The sequence below is a fragment of the Peromyscus leucopus genome, chromosome 8b (genome assembly GCF_004664715.2).
Source record: "Peromyscus leucopus breed LL Stock chromosome 8b, UCI_PerLeu_2.1, whole genome shotgun sequence".
Taxonomy (NCBI): Eukaryota; Metazoa; Chordata; class Mammalia; order Rodentia; family Cricetidae; genus Peromyscus; species Peromyscus leucopus.
This window is the reverse complement of record NC_051086.1, coordinates 34,743,747-34,763,558: the sequence shown is the minus strand read 5'-3', so window position 1 is coordinate 34,763,558 and position 19,812 is coordinate 34,743,747. Positions and strand designations below refer to the sequence as shown.

At 41.4% G+C, this 19,812-nt stretch overlaps 1 protein-coding gene across 1 annotated transcript in view; it reads left to right on the top strand.

Moving 5' to 3' along the window:
- The window catches only part of Sec24a (SEC24 homolog A, COPII coat complex component), a 67,858-nt gene that overhangs the window by 15,044 nt on the left and 33,002 nt on the right, over positions 1 to 19,812 (top strand). Inside the window, exons 2-9 of the mRNA XM_028857214.2 lie at positions 1,640 to 2,104; positions 9,154 to 9,303; positions 11,453 to 11,530; positions 12,067 to 12,227; positions 12,624 to 12,796; positions 14,262 to 14,364; positions 16,594 to 16,720; positions 19,643 to 19,752. Of these exons, the coding sequence (XP_028713047.1) occupies positions 1,640 to 2,104; positions 9,154 to 9,303; positions 11,453 to 11,530; positions 12,067 to 12,227; positions 12,624 to 12,796; positions 14,262 to 14,364; positions 16,594 to 16,720; positions 19,643 to 19,752 (1,367 nt within the window). The remainder of the gene's footprint in view (positions 1 to 1,639; positions 2,105 to 9,153; positions 9,304 to 11,452; positions 11,531 to 12,066; positions 12,228 to 12,623; positions 12,797 to 14,261; positions 14,365 to 16,593; positions 16,721 to 19,642; positions 19,753 to 19,812) is intronic.

Sequence of the window (19,812 nt, the reverse complement as noted above, 5' to 3'; positions counted from 1 at the left end):
TGAGTGCTGGACACTAGTCTTCATGACGACACATCAAGTTCTCTTACCTACTGAGCCATCTCTGCAGCCCCAAGTTCATGTCTTTGCACATAATTATTAAACATGCCTGTTTTGTTTCCTTTTCTCCACCCATCCCCAGCCCCTCATATAGCTCACTCTGTAGACCAGGCTAGCCTCGAATTTACAGAGATTCACCTGTCTCTGCCTCTGCCTCTGCCTCCCAAGTGATGAAATTAAAGTAGTGATTCTCAACCTTCCTAATGCTGTCACCCTTGAATACAGTTCCCCATGTTGTGATGACCTCCAACCATAAGATTATTTTTGTTGCTACTTTATAACTATAATTTTACTACTGTTATGAATCATAATGTAAATAGCTGTGTTTTTCTGATGGTCTTAGGCTCATGGGTTGAGACCCACAGGTGGAGAATTGCAGTATGTTTTCTTAATCTGCTGGCTGGGCAGTGGTGGCGCACGCCTTTAATCCCAGCACTCGGGTGGCAGAGATAGGTGGATCTCTGTAAATTCGAGGCCAGTCTGGTCTACAGAGTGAGCTCCAAGACAGCTAAGGCTGCACAGAGAGACCCTGTTTTGAAAACAAGCAAACAAGCAGAAAAAAATCTGCTCATTTTTTAATTGAGGTGTTTCTACTATTGAACATAACATTTTAAGGAGAAATTTAATAAGACCTCTCTAATTTTAAATTATTTATCTTAATGTGTATGGGCATTTTGCTTGCATGTATATCATATCTGGTGCCCTGGGAGGCCAGGAGAAGGCATTGGATTCTCTGAGACTGAGTTACAGATGGTTTTGAGCCATCATGTGGGTGCTGGGAATTGAACCCTGCTCCTCAGCAAAAGCAGCCAGTGCTCTTAACCATTGAGTCATTTCTCTAGTCCCTGAGTGTAATATATTTACTATTTTGTTAGTTTTGTGTGTAAGTGTATGTTTTGTTTTAAGACAGGTTCTCACTGTCGTAGTCCCTGGCTGGCTTGGAACTCCCTTTGTTAATCAGGCTAGCCTTGAACTTCCAGAGATCTACCTACCTTTGCCTCCCAAATGCTGGGATTAAAAGCATACACAAGCCAGTGCATGCCTTTAATTCTAGCACTTGGGAGGCAGAGACAGGCAGATCTTTGAGTTTCGTGCCTCTCTGGTCTACAGAGTGAGTTCCAGGACAACCAAGGCTACAGAGTGAAACCTTGTCTCAAAAAAACAACAGGGGGAAAAAAAAGCACATACCACCATTCCCAGGTTAGTCCTGGTTGGCTTGGAACTCACCATGTAGACCAGACTGGCCTCAAACTCACAGACCTATCTGCCCCTGCCTCCCAAGTGCTGGGATTAAAGGCGTGCATCACCATGCTCAACATATAGTAAATGTTCCTCACTGCTGAGCCAATGCTCCTTAGGCCCTTGTTTTGATTTTTTTATATAGAATCGCACGTAGTCCAGGCTATCTTGGTATTTACAATCCTCGTGCATCAGTCTTCTGAGTGCTATACTTGTTGTTCCCTGCTCCTGGGTGTTGAAATCAGGATCTTTTGTGTGAGCCACACTCTTAGCCCCTATTGTATTTTTTAAAGCACTGCTACATTTGTTTGCAAGACTAATTTTTCTCCTGTCTTATCTGAAGGTCCTGTCCAGAATACACTGATGTCATCACAAGTGTCATCAAGCCAAGGATATGATTCCCAACTTCCAGGATCCTACTCTCGTCCAATGCCAGCAAAGACTTTGAATCCATTCTCTGCACAGTCGAACTATGGTGGTTCTCAGGGATCTGGGCAGACTCTTAATAGACCACTTGTGGCTTCCAGTCCAGTACCACCTTCACTTCACAGTGGTCCTGTTCCCCGAATGCCACTACCCACTTCTCAGAACCCAGCTGCTACACCAATGCCTTCTGGTAGCTTTCTTCCTGGAGCCAACCCACCGCCACCTTTGAATTGGCAATATAACTATCCATCTACAGGACCACAGACTAATCATTTTCCTCATGTAGCTCAGCCAACTCTATCTGGGAATACAAATTTGACAGCAGATCGTCAGTATGTTTCTTCTGGAGACCCTGCACTTCAAACCAGCCTCATAAAGCCAGGTATTCATGAGAGTGTTTGAAATGTAGAGAAACTTGCTCTATTAGATTTGCACTGAATACTTGAAGCCTTAGAGAAAGATGGTTTTTAAAATCAGTCAATTTTTAAATAAGTTTGTTTCTTCTCACATCTTTAAGTTAGCTTAATAGATTGCTTACATTCTTGAACTCTTACTGCTTTTGCTTTGTAGATATTTTTTCTTTTCTTTTTCTTTTTTTTTTTTTTGTTTGTTTTTCGAGACAGGGTTTCTCTGTGTAGTTTTGGTGCCTGTCCTGGATCTCGCTCTGTAGATCTGAATGGCCTCAAACTCACAGGGATCCTCCTGGCTCTGCTTCCTGAGTGCTGGGATTAAAGGCCTGAGCCACCATCGCCTGCCTTTTTTTTTTTTTTTCCTTCTTCTTCTTTCTTTTCTCTTTAAGGAGACAAGGTCTTATTATGCTGTCTCTGCCGAATTGCAGCTCCTGCACTCAAGCCTCCCAAACATCTGGTTCTCAAAGCTATTTTTTTTTTTTTTTCAGTCTCTCCAAAGAGTTCCAGGAACTTACGTTTTTGTGCCGTCACTTCCATAGGCCTGAAAGAGGACAGGTGTGGTGGCATATGCCTTTCTAAACCCTAGCATTGGGGATAGACACATGCAAAAAGGGTTTGGTGGTGTCCTAGAAAATAATAAATATTTCATGCAAGTTACTACTCCTCCTGTTAGTGGAAATGAATTTCAGATAACTGCTCTGGCAGGACAGTAGTCACAGTGAGAGCGAACCAAGGGCCTGGGCTCCCAGCCTTGTGTTCAGATTTGCTTTTCTTTCTTCTTTCAGCCTTTTCTACAGGGAAACAGGATGTTCTTTAGTTTGGGCCAGCTTTGTCCTTGAGTTTACTATGCAGCTAAAGATGACCTTGAGCAGCTCTCCTGCCTGTGTGTGTCCCTAGTGCAGGGACTGCAGACATACACTGCCAAGCCCAGGGACATGGGAATGTGGTTAAATTGCAGATGTGTGCTTAGCAAGTGCCGGGACCTGCAATCAGTCTTGAGTCCTGCCTGTTCCACCCCATAAGATCACTTTCAGCAGCTAACAAGCTACATGCTTGATGGAAAGTATTTGTATATAGTTAAGGGAATATACATAAAAGAAGATGGCTATTGATGTTAGCCGTTTCATTTGGAAGTTTGTGCTGGTCCATTTCCTCAGAGTGTGTGCTAGGAGTACACGTGAAGCTTGCAGGCTGACAAGATGGCCCAGTGGGCCAGAGTGCTTCTGCAAGCCTAACGCTCTGAGTTCAGTCGCTAGAACATGCAATGGTGGAAAGAGAGCTAACTCCAGAAAGCTGTCTTCTGACCTCCACGCAGTTATGGCATTTATGCCTCGTGCCCCCTCACGTTATTCACACACATGCACACAATAAAAATAAAATGTGCTGGGTATGATAGCACATGGCTGTAATCCCAGCACATGGGAAATCAAGGCTTGTCTGGGCTGCACAGTGATTGAGAGTGCATATTGAGGCGCTGCATGGTTGTGCACACCTTTAATGCCAGCACTCTGGCAGAGGCAGGTGGATCTCTGTGAGTCTGAGGCCAGCCTGGTCCACAGAGTAAGTTCCAGGACAGCCAGTACTGTTACACAGAGAAACCCTGTCTCAAAAAACAAAAAAACAAAGTGCATATTGCTCTTAGACGACCTGAGATCAGTTCCCAGCACCATGTAGGGCTGCTTCAGAGAATCTGACGCCCTCTTCTGGACTCCACAAGCATCACATGTGCACAACCCCCCCCCCCCCCCCCCACCCACCACACACACACACATGCATTAAAAAAAAAACCTTCGAAATACACAAACCAAGAAGGCCACACATTACGCAAAACAGGCGCCCCCAGTGTGACCCCTGTTTCCTACTAAACTAATATATACATTGTCTTACTGAGTCCTCACTTAAGAGCAGAGTTGGATATGATGGTACATATCTGTAGGTTCTCTTTTGGGGAGCTGAGACAGGAGAATCATGAATTTCAGCCAGACTGACCTCTATAGACCGTGTCTCAAAAAAAAAAAAGTTTTTATAGTAATCTCTTTGACAGCTAAGAAATATGAAACTTGAATAATTTGCTCATTGCACGATAAAATAGTTTGGGGAAACATATTATGTAAAGACTATTCTCAAGACTGGAAAGACAGCTCAGCTTTAGAATTTTTGCTGTGCCATCTTGAGGACAGGCTTAGATCTCAGTACTTATATAATAAGCCAAGCAACCTGGAAACACCTGTAACTACAGCTCGGAGGGATCCAACACCCTCGTTAGGCACTGGGCACCTGCACACACATGTATACATACACAAACACAAACACAAATAATAATAAAAATAGGTCTAAAAGAAAACGAGAAACTATTTCATCTATCTTCCCAGTTGCTCAAAAGGCTTAGGCAGGAAGATTACTTAAGTCTAGAATTTTGGGAGCCTTCCCAGGCAACATCTCAAAAAACCAATCAACCACAGCACTCAGGAGGCAAAGGCAGTTGGATCTCTATGAGTTGTTGAAGCCTAGCCTGATCTATATAATGAGTTCCAGGCCAGTCAGGGCTACAAAGTGAGACCCTGTCTCTAAATGAATGAATGAATGAGTGAGTGAGTGAGTGAGTGAGTGAGTGTGTGTAAGCACAACCTTGGTGAAAAGGGTACTTGATCAATAACCTCTAATTTCCTTGGCCTTAACCAAGAAAACCATAAATAAGGACTTCAACTTTGAACATTCCCACATAAAAAGCAAGGGGTTGGCTGGGAGTACAGTAGCATAGGCCTATAATCCCAGCACTTGGTAGGCTGAGGCAGGAAAATCACAGTTCAAGGCCAGCCTGCAAAGGTTATATCTTTAAAGAGATAGAGAGAATGAGAATGTGGGAAGACTGTATAAACTATTGAAATGAAAGTAAAATAAATGTATGGCTCTCTAAACAATCTTAGTTTTAATATCTGTTTTCTCAGCTTGTGCTTGATAGTCTGAAACCAAAAACTCCAGTATCAAGCTGGGCTTGGCAGTTCAAACCTGTAATACTGGTAACTTGGAAGTAAGCCAGATCACCATGAGTTTAAAGCCAACCTAGGGTACAGAATAAGATCTTGTCTCAAAAAACAAAAACAACAAAAATGATATATGTGGATGTATGTATGTATGTACATACACACAACGCACACGGCTACAGGGATGAGATGACTCAGTAGGTTAAGAAGCACCATCTACCAACGCTGGTGATTTAAGTTTCTTCTGTTCCCAGTGCACTGCTCACTTGAGAGAAAGATAGAACTGAATTCCACAAGTTGTCCTCTGACTACCATGTGTGACATACACAGGAAATAACTCATTAAAAATTAAAAATGAGCTGGAAAGATGGATGATCTTCCTGAGGACCTGGGTTCAATTCCAGCACCAAAATGGCAGCTCACAACTGTCTCTAACTCCAAGATCTGACACCCTCGCATAGACATGCATGCAGGCAAAAGACCAATGCACATAAAATAAAATTAAATAAGTAATAATTTAAAAAAAAAAACCTAATCCTTCTTTGATATAGGACCTTGAAGGAAGGAAGGAAGGAAGAAAGAAAGAAAGAAACTAATCTAAGTTGTAAGAAAGAAAGAGGGCTGGAGAGATAGCTCAGAGGTTAAGAGCACTAGCTGCTTTTCCAGAGGTCCTGAGTTCAATTCCCAGCAACCACATGGTGGCTCACAACCATCTATGAGATTTGGTGCCCTGTTCTGGCATGTAAGCATACATGCCAGAACACTATATACATAATAAATAAGTAAATCTTAAAAAAAATTTTTTTAAAAAATAAGAAAGAAAGAAAGAGAGAGAAAGGAAGGAAGAAAGAAAGAAAGAAGAAAAAAAGAAAGAACGAAAGAAAGAAAGAAAGAAACTAATCTAAGTTATACCTGTTTCTAGTTCTCACATTCAGCTTTCTGTTTTTTTCCTACCTTTTTTATGGCCTGGCATGGAGGCACACACCTTTAATCCCAACACTTGGGAGGTCGAAGTTCAAGACCACTGTGGTCTATAGAATGAATTCCAAGACATCCAAGGCTGCATAGAGAACCCTATCTTGAAATACTTAAAAAAACTTTTATGAAATATAGCATATTCTCAATTCAAAAATGTTCTAAAAGACATGAAAAACACATGTAAGCTAACTTATGTTTTGTTAAACATTAAGTCATTGCAGCTTTGTGGTTAGACATCTTTTGGTGTTGTAGATTCTTAATGCTGAGTTGGGAGTGCACCTTGCCCTTTGTTCTTTTAAATTGTGCATATGGTCATAGATGAGTGGGTGCTTTCTTGATAAGGGAGTCGCATAACAGCAATTTTTATCTTTACTTTCCCAGTGAACACTGATTAATTTTTGCTAAGATCAATAAGGTTTATTAATAACAAAAGTTTTTCTATTTGGTCCTGGAGAATTTATAGTAGAAGATGGCTTTTTAAAATTTTTCATATTTGGCTACCTTTGTTCCTTTGGTTTTATAAAATGCATGTTTACTATAGGTAAAATGTATTAACTGCGTCACTAACAAGTATAAAAACAGTGAGTTTCTTCTTTTGTTTTGTTTTCTTTTTTTAAGTCTTGGAACCAGGTGTAAGGATACATGCCTATAATCCCAGCACACGAAGAGCTGGAGAGATGACTCAGTGGTTAAGAGCACTGACTGCTCTTGCAGAGGAACTAGGTTTGACTCGCAGTACCTACTTTAGTTAGCTCACAAGAATCATTCTAGCTTCAGGAGATTTGATGTCCTTTTCTGATCTCTGTGGGTATGTGTTCACAGACACACATACAGGCAAAACACCCATACACATAAAATAAAAGTCAATAAATCTTACAAAAAAAAATCCAGCGCTGATTCCAGGCTGAGGTAGGAGCATCATGAGTTCAAGGCTATATAATGTGACTCTGTCTCACAAACTGGAGAAGGGCTGAGAGGAGAGCCCTGGTGGTAGTGTTTGCCCAGCTGAAGCTCTGAGTTTGTAACTCCAGTTCACTAGAACCTCATAAATCAGGCATGGCATCATGTACTCAGGAGGTAGAGGCAGGAGGATCAGAGTTCAAGGTCATCTTCAGCCACATAATGACTTGGAGGCTCATCTGTGCTATATGAGGCCCCGTCTCAAATAGGTAGGTAGGTAGGTAGGTAGGTAGGTAGGTAGGTAGGTAGGTAGAGTAGATAGATCGAGATAGATAGACAGACAGACAGACAGAGTGGATGGACGGACGGATGGACGGACGGACCGACCAAAGGGCTGGAGAGGGGACTCTGATTTTCCACGTAGCACTGCATACTGCCTGTAACTCTAGCTTCAGGGGACCTAATGTTCTCTTCTGGCCTCCAGCAGTACTGAATGCATATGGTGAACATACATATACTCAAGCACACAAACACACACAGTCACATAAATTATAATCTTTCAAAATTTACATTTTTGTGCAAGAGTGTTTTTCCTGCGTCTGTGTTTGTTTGTGTTTTGTTTTTCGAGACAAAGTTCCTCTGTGTTAACAGCCTTTGCTGTCCTGGATCTTGCTCTGTAGCCCTGGCTGGACTCAAACTCACAAGAGATCCACCTGCCTCTGCCTCCCGAATGTTGGGGTTAAAGATGTGCACCACTGCACCCAGCTACCTGCATCTGTGTAAGTGCACTACATGCATGCCTCGTGCCATGACAGAGGTTGGAAGAGGGCATCGGCTTCCCTGGAACAGGAGTTATAGACCCAGTGTAGGTTCTGGGAATCAAAACCGGATCATCTGCAAGATCCTCTTTATGTGGTTAGTGTGTGAGTGTATGTATGAGTGCCAGGGTGCAGAAGAAGGTAGAAGACAACTTGTAGTAACAGTCCTGGCTGTCCTGGAACTCACTCTGTAGACCAGGCTGGCCTCGAACTCAGAGATCCACTGCTTTGCCTCTCAAATGCTGGGATTAAAGTTGTGTGCCACCACTTTCCGGCATAATATCTCTTTTTTTGGTTTTTGTTTTGTTTGTTTGTTTGTTTGTTTTTTTGAGACAGAGTTTCTTTGTGTAGGCCTGGCTGTTGTAGAACTCACTTTGCAGACCAGGCTGGCCTCGAACTCAAAGGGATCAGCCTGCTTCTGCCTGCCTACTGGGATTAAAGGCATGCACCACTATGCCTGGCCATAATCTCATTTTTAAGCAGAATGAATGTGGATTTATTAAGGAAAATGAGAAGGAATAACATTAGGGAGCCACCAAGGCAGTAATGCTCCATAATTTTATGTTTAACAAGTTATACCATAATAAAAACAGACAAAACAAAATAAAAATTGGAGAATTAGTCCAATGCTCTATTTTTAGCAAGCAAACAAAAGGAATAAAATGTGCCAGACATGTTCACACACCCTGGTAACCCCAGGATATGAGAAGCTGAGGCAAGAGGTTTAAATCGTGTTTGAGGCCACCCTGTATTATATAGTGAGACCCTGTATTAAAAAAAATTGCTGCTGGGCATGGAGGCAGAGATTCCAGGACAGACAAGGCTACGCAGAGAAACCCTGCCTCGAACCACTGCCCCCACAAAAAAAAAATTATCAAATTTTATTCATTTTAATTTATTCTTGGGATATTTCATATGGCTTCTTAAGGTTTTTATGATCAGTTAGTGAAAAAGATAATCAGAATATTTTATTTACCCTAGGAGTGATTTGTACTAATGTATGTATGTACTTTCTGTGGGGACGAGGTCTTCCTTGCAGCCCAGCTTGGACTGACTTCCAGCTTGCTGACCTGTCTCAGCTTCCTGAGTGCTGAGATTATAGGCTGCTGGTTTATTTATATTGCGTTAAGAACTGACAGATAAGAAGCATGGTAAGACAGAGTTAGAAAATATAGACTACACATAGAATTACAAATTTGGAAGTTAGTGTGTTTCTATTAATGGATTTTTTATTGATTTTTATTAAAATTTCAGTTTAGATGTCTGTTTGGTTTTAGTAAAGATTGTTTGAGACCTTTGTCTTGAGTTCATACATGACGTGAAAAACCCATGTTTCCATAGGTTCTGCACTTCCCTTACAGAATCCACCTCTGCCTACCACTTTTCAGCCAGGAGCTCCTCCCGGGCCCCCTCCAGCTGGAGGCCCACCTCCCCAGAAAACACTTCCTAGGGCTGCAGTCCCACCATTTAATTCAACTGTCACCCAAGAAGGTAAGTAAATGGAAGGCAGAGCCACTGCCCAGAGTCTCAGCTCAGGACTGAAAGGAGAATGTGGATACATCCTGTCCTTCAGAAGCCTGTTTCTGGAATACATTAAAATAGAATATTGTAGGATTCTTTCTCAATCTCCAGGAAAACAAAAGATTCCAAGACTGATATTTCTTTTCCATAAAGCTGCATCTAAGTTACTGGAAACATTTGTGTATTTGGTAGCACACACCTGTAATCCCAGCGCCTAGGAGTCTAATTTGGAGGCTTATGTGTGCTGTGCAGTCATTCAGTCACTAAGGTATATTCCTGTCCTTTCTCCTGCCAGTATCTAAATTTTTATTTTCACATTTGAGCTTTTTAAAAATTACTACTTAAGGTACATATTTAGAGGGTGGAGTTGATGGTTTGATAAATGTATAATATGTGATGATCCGTCTAGTCAGAATAATTAGGATATCTGCTATCTCAAGTATTTGTCATTCCGTAATTGGTGAACACATAATCATCTCTTCTAAGCCAAACATGGTAGTGCGTGCCTGTCAGCATTGGTAGCTGAAGCAGGAGGATCTTGAATTTGAAGCCAGCTTGAGCTGTATAGTAAGATCTTGTCTTAAAATAAACAAAAACCCTCTAGATATTTTTGAAACATAGTAAATTATTTTTAACTTAGTCACCATTGTGCTCTATAGAACTCTAGAAATTGGCTGGGCAGTGGTGGTACACACCTTTAGTCCCAGCACTTAGGAGGCAGAGGCAGGTGGATCTCTGTGAGTTCGAGGCCAGCCTGGTCTACAGAATGAGTTCCAGGACAGCCAGAGCTACACAGAGAGACCCTTCTTGAAAAAGCAAACAAACAAACAACAACAAAAAGAACTCTAGGAATTGTCCTGACACTATTCTGTACCCGTTAACCAACTTCTTCTTTCCTCCTGTCATGTGGTTACAGTTCTCCTCATTCTTTGAGATCAACTCTCTATATGAATGAGAATGTACAGTAGTTGTCGTTCTGTGCCTGGCCTATTTCATTTAACATGGTATTCTTTCTTTCTTCCTTTTTTTTTTTTTTTTCTTCGGGACAAATGACTTATTTTTTTTTTTTTTTTTTCTTCGGACAAGGTTCTCGCTTTGTAGACCAGGCTGGCCTCAAACTCACAGAGATCCACCTGCCTCTGCCTCCCAAGTGCTGGGATCCAAAGTGTGTCCCACTACTACTCGGCAACCTTAAACCCTTGATCCTCCTGTCTCCACCTCCTAAGGGTTGGGATTAGATGTGTTCAACTTTATTCATTCATTCATTCATTTATTTTTCAAGACAGGGTTTCTCTGTATAACAGTGCCCTGACTATCTTGGAACTCACTTTGTAACCAGGCTGGCCTTGAACTCACAGAGATCCACCTGCCTCTGTCTTTCGAGTGCTGGGATTAAGGGCATGCACCACTATGCCTGGCTATATTTTAAATTTTAAAATATATTTTTGCTACATTTGTGTGTGTGTGTGTGTGTGTGTGTGTGTGTGTGTGTGTGTGTGTGTACATGCACACATGCAAGCATCAGAATACAATTTATAGACACATTGGTTTACTCCTTCCAGCATATGGATCCATTCCTTTACACCTTCCTGACCATCAACTCAGTTCATCCACAGGCTTGATGGCAGATGCCTTTAAAGATTTATTGTTATAAATCTTTTGAAACCCTGTCTCGAAAAACAAACAAACAAAAAAGGTTATTATTTCTCAGTATGTGTCTGTGTATGGATGTGTGCACATGTGTGCGCTACCCTCAGACACAAGAACCAGATCCCTGTGGAGTTGGAGTTACAGATGTTTGTGAGCTACCTGAGTAGGTTCTGGGAACCTACCAGATTTTTGTTTTTTGTGGTGGTTTTGTTGTTGAGATAGGGGTTTGCGATGTAGCCTTGGCATGGAATTCACCATGTAAACCAGGCTGGCCTCAAACTCAAAGAGGTCTGCCTGCTTCTACCTTCCCAATGCTAGGATTAAAGGCATGTGCCACAATGCCTGGCAACATTTTGACATGTTTGATAGGCTGTGACTTAATTAGTTTATTAAGGGTTTTCTAAATTTTTAGGTATTAGTTCATTTCTTGAAGACTTATTTAAGTCTTGTTGATGAATTTGCTTTTCAGGTGTTCCATCACATGCCAATAATGGATCTATGGTGGCTCATAGTCCTTACGATGAAATTGAAGGAGGTGGCTTCTTGGGTGAGATGCTTATGAATGTTTTTCTTTTTTCTCTGATTATAGAAGTAATATGTGTTCATTGTATGGAACTAAGAGAAAAAAGTTTGTTGTGTATGTGCACCCACTGTTGATATTTTTTTACTTCCAGGCTTACAAGTTTCTTCATCCTGTTAGAATTGGAGCTTTGGGCTTTGTGTGCCGTGTTTTAATCAATTATACATGTTTATATCCGTGTACCTAAGTCCCTAAATTGCATTTAGGATGTATTCATTAGAGTTTTTTTTAATGAAATTTAGTCTGAATATGAAATTTATTATATGATATGGATGTAAATTAACTATGCTAAACTTATTTCTGTGTGTTTATGGCTGTAGTCTATATTAACTAGATTTTTGATCTTGCTATTACTTGTTACTTATGATTGGTTCTCTTTAAGCCGATAAATGAAACTATAATTCAAAAAATTGATGTTATAATTTTCATAATTTAATGGATCATTTAGGTGTTTTAAGTATTCAGGAACATAAAATAGAACTTAAAAGTTACCTTGTTTCTAGCAACACCACAGCTTACTAATCAGAACCCCAAAACGAGCCGAAGTGTGGGATATGCATACCCCTCCCTACCACCTGGCTACCAAAACACAGCGCCACCTAGTGCAGCTGGAATGCCACCCTCCTCCCTGAATTACCCAAGTGGCCCCCAGGCCTTTGCTCAGGTAAACTTTCTTTTAATATTTTTTTAACCTTTAAAAAGGTACATTGAATGTTTTATAGCCATTTAGACTAAAAATGAATATTTCATAAGACTTTTTTTAAAAGGTTTTATTTATTTATTATGTATCCAGTGTTCTGCCTGCATGATAGAGAGGGCACCAGATCTCATTACAGATGGTTGTGAGCCACCATGTGGTTGCTGGGAATTGAACTCAGGATCTCTGGAAGAGCAGCCAGTGCTCCCAACCTCTGAGCCATCTTTCTAGCCCCCTTCAGAAGGCTCTTGTACTTGCTTATTTCTCTAGACCCTCAACATGGCCAGGAGTCTAGATGATGCTCTTCTAAGCTATCCCTGTCTATCCACCTACAAAGTTTACTCACTGTGAAACTGTTTGTAGACTCCCTTAGGTGCTAATCATTTAACTGCAAGCATGAGTGGATTAAGTCTACATCCAGAGGGTCTAAGAGTTGTCAATCTTCTTCAAGAAAGGAACATGCTTCCCTCGACACCTTTACAGCCTCCGGTTCCAAATTTGCATGAAGACATCCAGAAACTCAACTGTAACCCAGAGTAAGGCTTCAGTAGCATTTCTTATGACAGTGACCATGTTCTCAAGTTTTCTGGTGTGCTTGTTAGGTGTTATGAATAAGCTGTTACAGGTAGACTGTATCTTAAGATAGGACTGTTAAAGCTTACCTGAGATTTGCATGTTCTAAATAAAGAAATGTAGTTGGCAGTCTCCTACAGATTGCGGCCATCCTGCTTCCTAAGTCTGCTCATTTTCTGAATTACCCTGAATAGTGTGGTGACTCCTCCTCTGTCACCCCTGTTCTTAGCATGCTTTCCCTAACACTTTGGGCTTCCTTACTGTTTCTCTGAAGCCTCCTCCCAGCCATGGGATTCATTGTCTACCATGAGTCTGATCTCTAAGTCAGCTTAAACAGCATGGCACCTTATAAGAGTTGCAGCTTGCCTGGCCTGGTGTTTCCTTTAAAACTCTAGTAAAATTGTCCTGGAACTTAAAAAAAGGGTGTGTGTGGGGTGATGGTGTGGCGGCTAGGGAAAAGATTTATGTCCCTTGAATTGATTGTTCCTTTTATTAGCTCTAATAAGATTATTAGATTCATGATCATTAGTGTAGCTATATTTCAAAGTTCAGGTATTATTTTTTTGTTTGTTTGATTTGAGACAGGATCTCTGTACATAGCCATTTGCTGTCCTGAAACTAACTATATAGACCAAGCTGATCTCAAACTTAAGGGATCTGCCTGCTTCTGCCTCAGAGTGCTAGGATTAAAGGCGTCCACCACCACTACACCCAGCCTGGCCTCAAACTTTATTCTCCTTGACTTAATCTTCCAGATTCAAAGACATTATGCTCAACTCTTTAGTCCCTAAATAATTTTAATGTATGTAGTAAAGACTCGTAAATTGCACAATTTGTTATTTTGACATAATATTTTTAAAAACTTTAGTATAACCACTCTTCAGTGAACTCTGACCTGGTATACTAGTGTGTACATGTAGTCCTAGCTCTTTGGTCTTGTGACATAGGAGGATCACTTGAGCCTAGGAGTTCAAGACCAGCTTAGGTAGCATACCAAAACCCATCTACAAAATAATAAATTCATTAAGTAATGAATTAATTAAAAAATAAAGTTTTTGTTTGAGGATTTGAGTCACTACCTACTAATTTCGAAGTAATAATTGTTAGTCCAGACTGTTTTACACAGAAGCCAGATGAGACTATTCTTTATGAGTAGTAGGTCTTTGACTTAATTTCTTGTTTTAGTTTCTTGAGACATGGTCTCACTGTGACCCACGCTGGCTTCAAACAAGTAATCTTAGTGCCTCAGCTTCCTAGGTGCTGAGTTCACGGTTTCGTGTGGCACACGTGGCAATTTAAATATTTTAACAGTATAAAATTTAAAATCTATGGTTCATTTGTAATCTGATCTAAGATGAAGATATACACTTTTTTTTGTGCTAAAATAATGATAGCAGCAATTGACATGTATATTTTCTTCCCCAACAGGTTATTTCGATGCACGCTGACTAACATCCCTCAGACTCAGGCCTTACTGAATAAAGCCAAGCTTCCTTTGGGTCTGCTGCTCCACCCTTTCAAAGACCTAGTGGTATGCTTCTTTAGAGAAAGTAAATGCCTTGGGGAAATTGCCTAAGTGGTGAAGTATTTCTCCGACAGTTTAAGAATGAATATAAAGTCTGATACGTGACAGTTATTTTCTTCTTTAATTTCTAATTCAACCAACAATTTTATTACAATTTAAGAACAAGGTAAGGGAAGTATTGAAAAACCCATGGGATGCTGTATAGATGGGCATAACAACAACCAAAAGATGGGCCCAGGCTTGGTGCTGTGCACTTGCGATTCCAACACTCAGGGAACTGAGTCAGGAGGATTTTGAGTTTAAGGCAAGCCTGGGCTACATATTGAGACACTTTTTTTTTTTTTTAAATAAATGTGCATTGATGTTTCGCCTGCATGTATGTGTATGTGAGGGTGTCAGATCTTGGAGTAACAGACAACTGTGAGCTGCCATGTAGTTGCTGGGAATTGAACCTGGGTCCTCTGGAAGAGCAGTCAGTGCTCTTAACTGCTGAGCCATCTCTCCAGCCCCTGAGACACTTCTTTAAAATACAAACAAAAACCCTGAACTTTTCTTTCTTTTTTTTTTTTTTTTAAAGATTTATTTATTTATTATGTATACAGAAAAGGGTGCTAGATCTCATTACAGATGGTTGTGAGCCAACATGTGGTTGCTGGGAATTGAACTTGGGAACTCTGGAAGAGCAGTCGGTGCTCTTAACCTCTGAGCCATCTCTCCAGCCCCCCTGAACTTTTCTATTTAACTAAGTTATAAATTACCGTTAAAGTAGTTTACCCTAGCTTCCCCCTCTGCTGCTCTTGGAGTGAAGTCAATTGCGCTAAGAAGTTGCTGCCTGTGCATAAATAAAATAAAATAGAAGTTGTTCAACATCTAAAAACCTTTAGCTCACTTTTGTCCTAATTCTCTGGAGCCAAACGTGTTCACAAGCTCCTGAGAATCAGCATGTGGTTGTTAGGATTTTATTGTTTGATTGGGTGATTGATTTTGGTTGTACTGGGGGTGATGATGAAGGCCTCCGTGAATTCTAGACAGGTGCCGCACAGAGTTAGACGATGCAAACCCCTTATTGATTTTTGTTTGTTTGTCTAAAGACGCTGTTTTGCTAAGTAATAGCCCTGGCTGGCCTTGTGCTTGTTACGTAGCTCACACTGGCCTTGAACTGATAAGAATCCTCCTGTCTTAGCCTCTGAATGCTAGAATTACAGGTATGAGCCACAAGGCTCAGCTTCCCTTACTGAGTTGAGGTTTTTAGTTGTTCCGTTTTATGTGAAGTCTAAGAAGTTTTATTTTTTGTTATTATTGTGTATGTATGATGTAGATACGTGAGTTTGAATGCTTGCAGGTGGAGATCAGAAAACCATTTTTGAGAGTCAGTTCTCACCTCCCAACCTTACTGAGACAATCTGTCTTGTTTCTTCTGCTGTGCTGTGAACTCTCTGGGCTAGCTGGCCTAAGGATTTCTGGGTGGTTCTCCTGTCTCCACCTCCCACCCTGCCATAGACTTGTTGGGATTACAGATGTTTGCCACACCATCCAGTTGTTGACGTGGGCTCTGGGGATCAAACTCAGGCTGTCAGCCTGCGCTGCAAATTGCCTTTACCCACTCAGCTGGCCACTTGTCCCGTAACTCTTAGTATAGATGATAAACTTTGAATACTGTTTAGCTTTTAATAGTTGTGGAAAATTAAGGCCTCTTAATATAAAATAATATAAAATCAAGACTATATAGCAGTTTCATTCCTCTTTATTTTAGAATGTACTTTCTCCTCTGAGAGCTGAGACAGAAGGATTTCTTGAGACCAGGAGTTTGAAACTAGTCTGGGCAACATGGTGAGACCTGTCTAATCAACAGGGAATGTTGTTCCTATTTCCTTTGTCGCTTGTCCCTGAAAACACATTGTATAGGGTACTGCCTTGGTCTGCAGTGTGAATGCTTCATGAAAAGATGAGTACTTTTCTAAGTGATACATTTTATTGTGGATGCCACCCCCATGTGGTGTTCTGAGATTAGCTCTTGTTCTGCTGCCCAGGCTGGCCTCAGACTTGCTGCTGCCCATTTCCTCTTCCCTACACCCAGGCCCCAGATGTGAGCCTGTGCCCACACTTTTTGCCCTAGGTTTCCCTCCAAAGTTAAAATGTCTTGCTAGTTATTTAGAAGGGATAGATTAATGTCTGCTTGGTCAACTTAACAATCATTGCCTTTAACAACTTTGCTCTGATTTTTTTTTTCCCTAGCAATTGCCTGTGGTCACCTCCAGTACAATTGTGAGATGCCGTTCATGCAGGACTTACATCAACCCTTTTGTCAACTTTCTTGATCAAAGAAGGTGGAAATGTAACTTATGTTATCGAGTTAATGATGGTATGCGCTTTTGAAACATTGTCTTAAAGAGACATTTATGTCAGGTGGTGGTGGTGTTCACCTCTTTAATCTCAGCACTCATAAGGTAGAAGCAAGTAGATCTCTAAGTGAGAGACCAGCCTGGTCTACATAGAGAGAGAAAGAGACCCTGTCTTGAGAGACGAGCCTGGTCTACATAGAGAGAGAGACCCTGTCTTGAGAGACCAGCCTGGTCTACATAGAGAGAGAAAGAGACCCTGTCTTGAGAGACCAGCCCGGTCTACATAGAGAGAGAAAGAGACCCTGTCTTGAGAGACCAGCCCGGTCTACATAGAGAGAGAAAGAGACCCTGTCTTGAGAGACCAGCCTGGTCTACATAGAGAGAGAGAGACCCTGTCTTGAGAGACCAGCCTGGTCTACATAGAGAGAGAAAGAGACCCTGTCTTGAGAGACCAGCCTGGTGTACATAGAGAAAGAGACCCTGTCTTGAGAGACCAGTCTGGTGTACATAGAGAAAGAGACCCTGTCTTGAGAGACCAGCCTGGTCTACATAGAGAGAGAGACCCTGTCTTGAGAGACCAGCCTGGTCTACATAGAGAGAGAAAGAGACCCTGTCTTGAGAGACCAGCCTGGTCTACATAGAGAGAGAAAGAGACCCTGTCTTGAGAGACCAGCCTGGTCTACATAGAGAGAGAAAGAGACCCTGTCTTGAGAGACCAGCCTGGTCTACATAGAGAGAGAAGAGACCCTGTCTTGAGAGACCAGCCTGGTCTACATAGAGAGAGAAAGAGACCCTGTCTTGAGAGACCAGCCTGGTCTACATAGAGAGAGAGACCCTGTCTTGAGAGACCAGCCTGGTCTACATAGAGAGAGAGACCCTGTCTTGAGAGACCAGCCTGGTGTACATAGAGAGAAAGAGACCCTGTCTTGAGAGACCAGCCTGGTCTACATAGAGAACGAGACCCTGTCTTGAGAGACCAGCCTGGTCTACATAGAGAGACATGGAGCCGGCACAGGGCTCTAATTCTGACCACTGGGGAGTCTGAGCAGGATGGTAGTAATGGTGAAAGCCTATCTCAGAAGAAAAACAGCTTTTGACTTACTTGATATAGATAGTCTTTTAGTTCAGAGAGCTGCTGTTGACTTTTTTATGCCTTTAGACTTAAAAATAAGTCAATACTTTTAGGCAGAAATGAGATGATCATTTTAAGACAATATTTTACAAGTATATTGAGCATATAAGTGGAATGGTTCACAGTATTGTTTAAGGTTTGTTTGTAACCCCAGTGCTGGAATTATAGGTATATGCTACCATACCCGGGTTATGTAGTGCTGGAGATTGAACCCAGGGATTCTTTCAGGTTAGGCAAGCACTCTGCCAGCTAAGCAATATTGCCAGCCAAAAATAATTTATTTTGAAGTTAATTTGTGTAATTTTCCCCCTAGGGTAAAAGAAAATAAGTCCATAGAATACCAGCGGTCTCGTTCCCTCACTGCTTTTGAACAGGGTGGGGCAGTACTAGGTTAGTTGAATGCAGTGTGATCAGTAACTGAAGAAGTGTGCTCTCTCAGTAACTGCTTTATAATTTATATTTGAAGAATATCATATAACAAACAGCATTGTGTTGGAATTTTTAGCACTTGGGAGGCAGAGGCAGGAGGTCATCCCTGGACTATACAGAAGAGTCCAGAGCCACCCTGGGCAGACTACGTGAGCCCTTGACTCTGAGAGAAGGGAAAAAAATAGCTTTTTGGAAGATTTTTAATCAAGAGTTGAGACTACAGCTGAGTGGTGTCACACACCTGTAATCTGAGCCCTTGCAGAGGCTAAGGCTGGCCTGGGCTACAAAACAAAACCAAGTGTATTCTCTACTTTATAAAAATTCAGGAAAAAAAATAGTGTTTAGTTCACCTCATCTTTTTGTTGTTGTTATTGTTTTGAGATAGAATTTCTCTTGTGTGTTCCTGGCTATCCTGGAACTCACTCTGTAGACCAGGCTGCCCTCAAACTTAGAGAGATCCACCTGCCTCTGCCTTCCAAGTGCTGGGATTAAAGGCGTGGGCCACCACCACTGGGCTTCACCTTTAACACCTTGAGTGTATGTTCAGTAATACACAACTGATGTTGTGATAAAAGTTGTAACCTCCTTCATATGCCATTGAGCTATTTAATAAACTGTAGTTTATCCTTTGAGTACATAAAGATTTTAGGTTGTTGTTGGTGGTGGTTGTGATTTATTTCCTTTTTTTTTTTTCCCATTACATTTATTTACTTTGTGTTGGGGGTTGAGGAGTGGGGGGCACAAGCCACAATACACACATGGAGATAAGAGGACAACTTGGCTGGAATCAGTTCTCTCCATCCACAATGTGGGTTTCAGGGATCAGACTCAGGTTGTTGACTTGGCTGCAAGTACCCTGACCAGCTGAGCCATCTTGCTGGCCCTTTGTTTGATTTTTGAGGCAGGGATTCACATTATACCCCATGTTGGCTTGGTATTTATTTGCTATATAGCCTAGGCTGACACCTAACTTGGTGATGATCACCTTGGCCTCAGTTTCTCACATGCTGGGATTATAGACATACAGCATCTCACCCAGGCTAAGGATTTTAATCTTTTTTTTTTTTTTTTTTATTTTTTTTTTGGGGGTGGGGTGGGGGGACAGGGTTTCTCTGTGTGGCCTTGGCTGTCCTAGAATTCACTCTGTTGACCAGGCTGGCCTCGAATTCACAGAGATCTGCCTGCCTCTGCCTCCGGAGTGCTGGGATTAAACACGTCCGTCACCACCACCCAGCGAATGGATCCCTTTTTAAAAGCCAGTTTGTTACATTATTTTTTTTAGCTTGGAACAAGTTAGTTATAACACCCTAAATTAAGAAAAAGATCCAAATGTAAGGTATTGAATTAATTCTTTTATCACTATATTGTTTGTGTTGCATAGTTCCTGAAGAATTCATGTACAACCCTTTAACCAGAGTTTATGGAGAACCTCACAGAAGACCTGAGGTTCAGAATGCTACTATTGAGTTCATGGCTCCTTCAGAATACATGGTAAGATTTCTTTTTCCTTGCTTTTTTGAGGAGGGTATGGTTTGTTGTTGTTTTGAAACA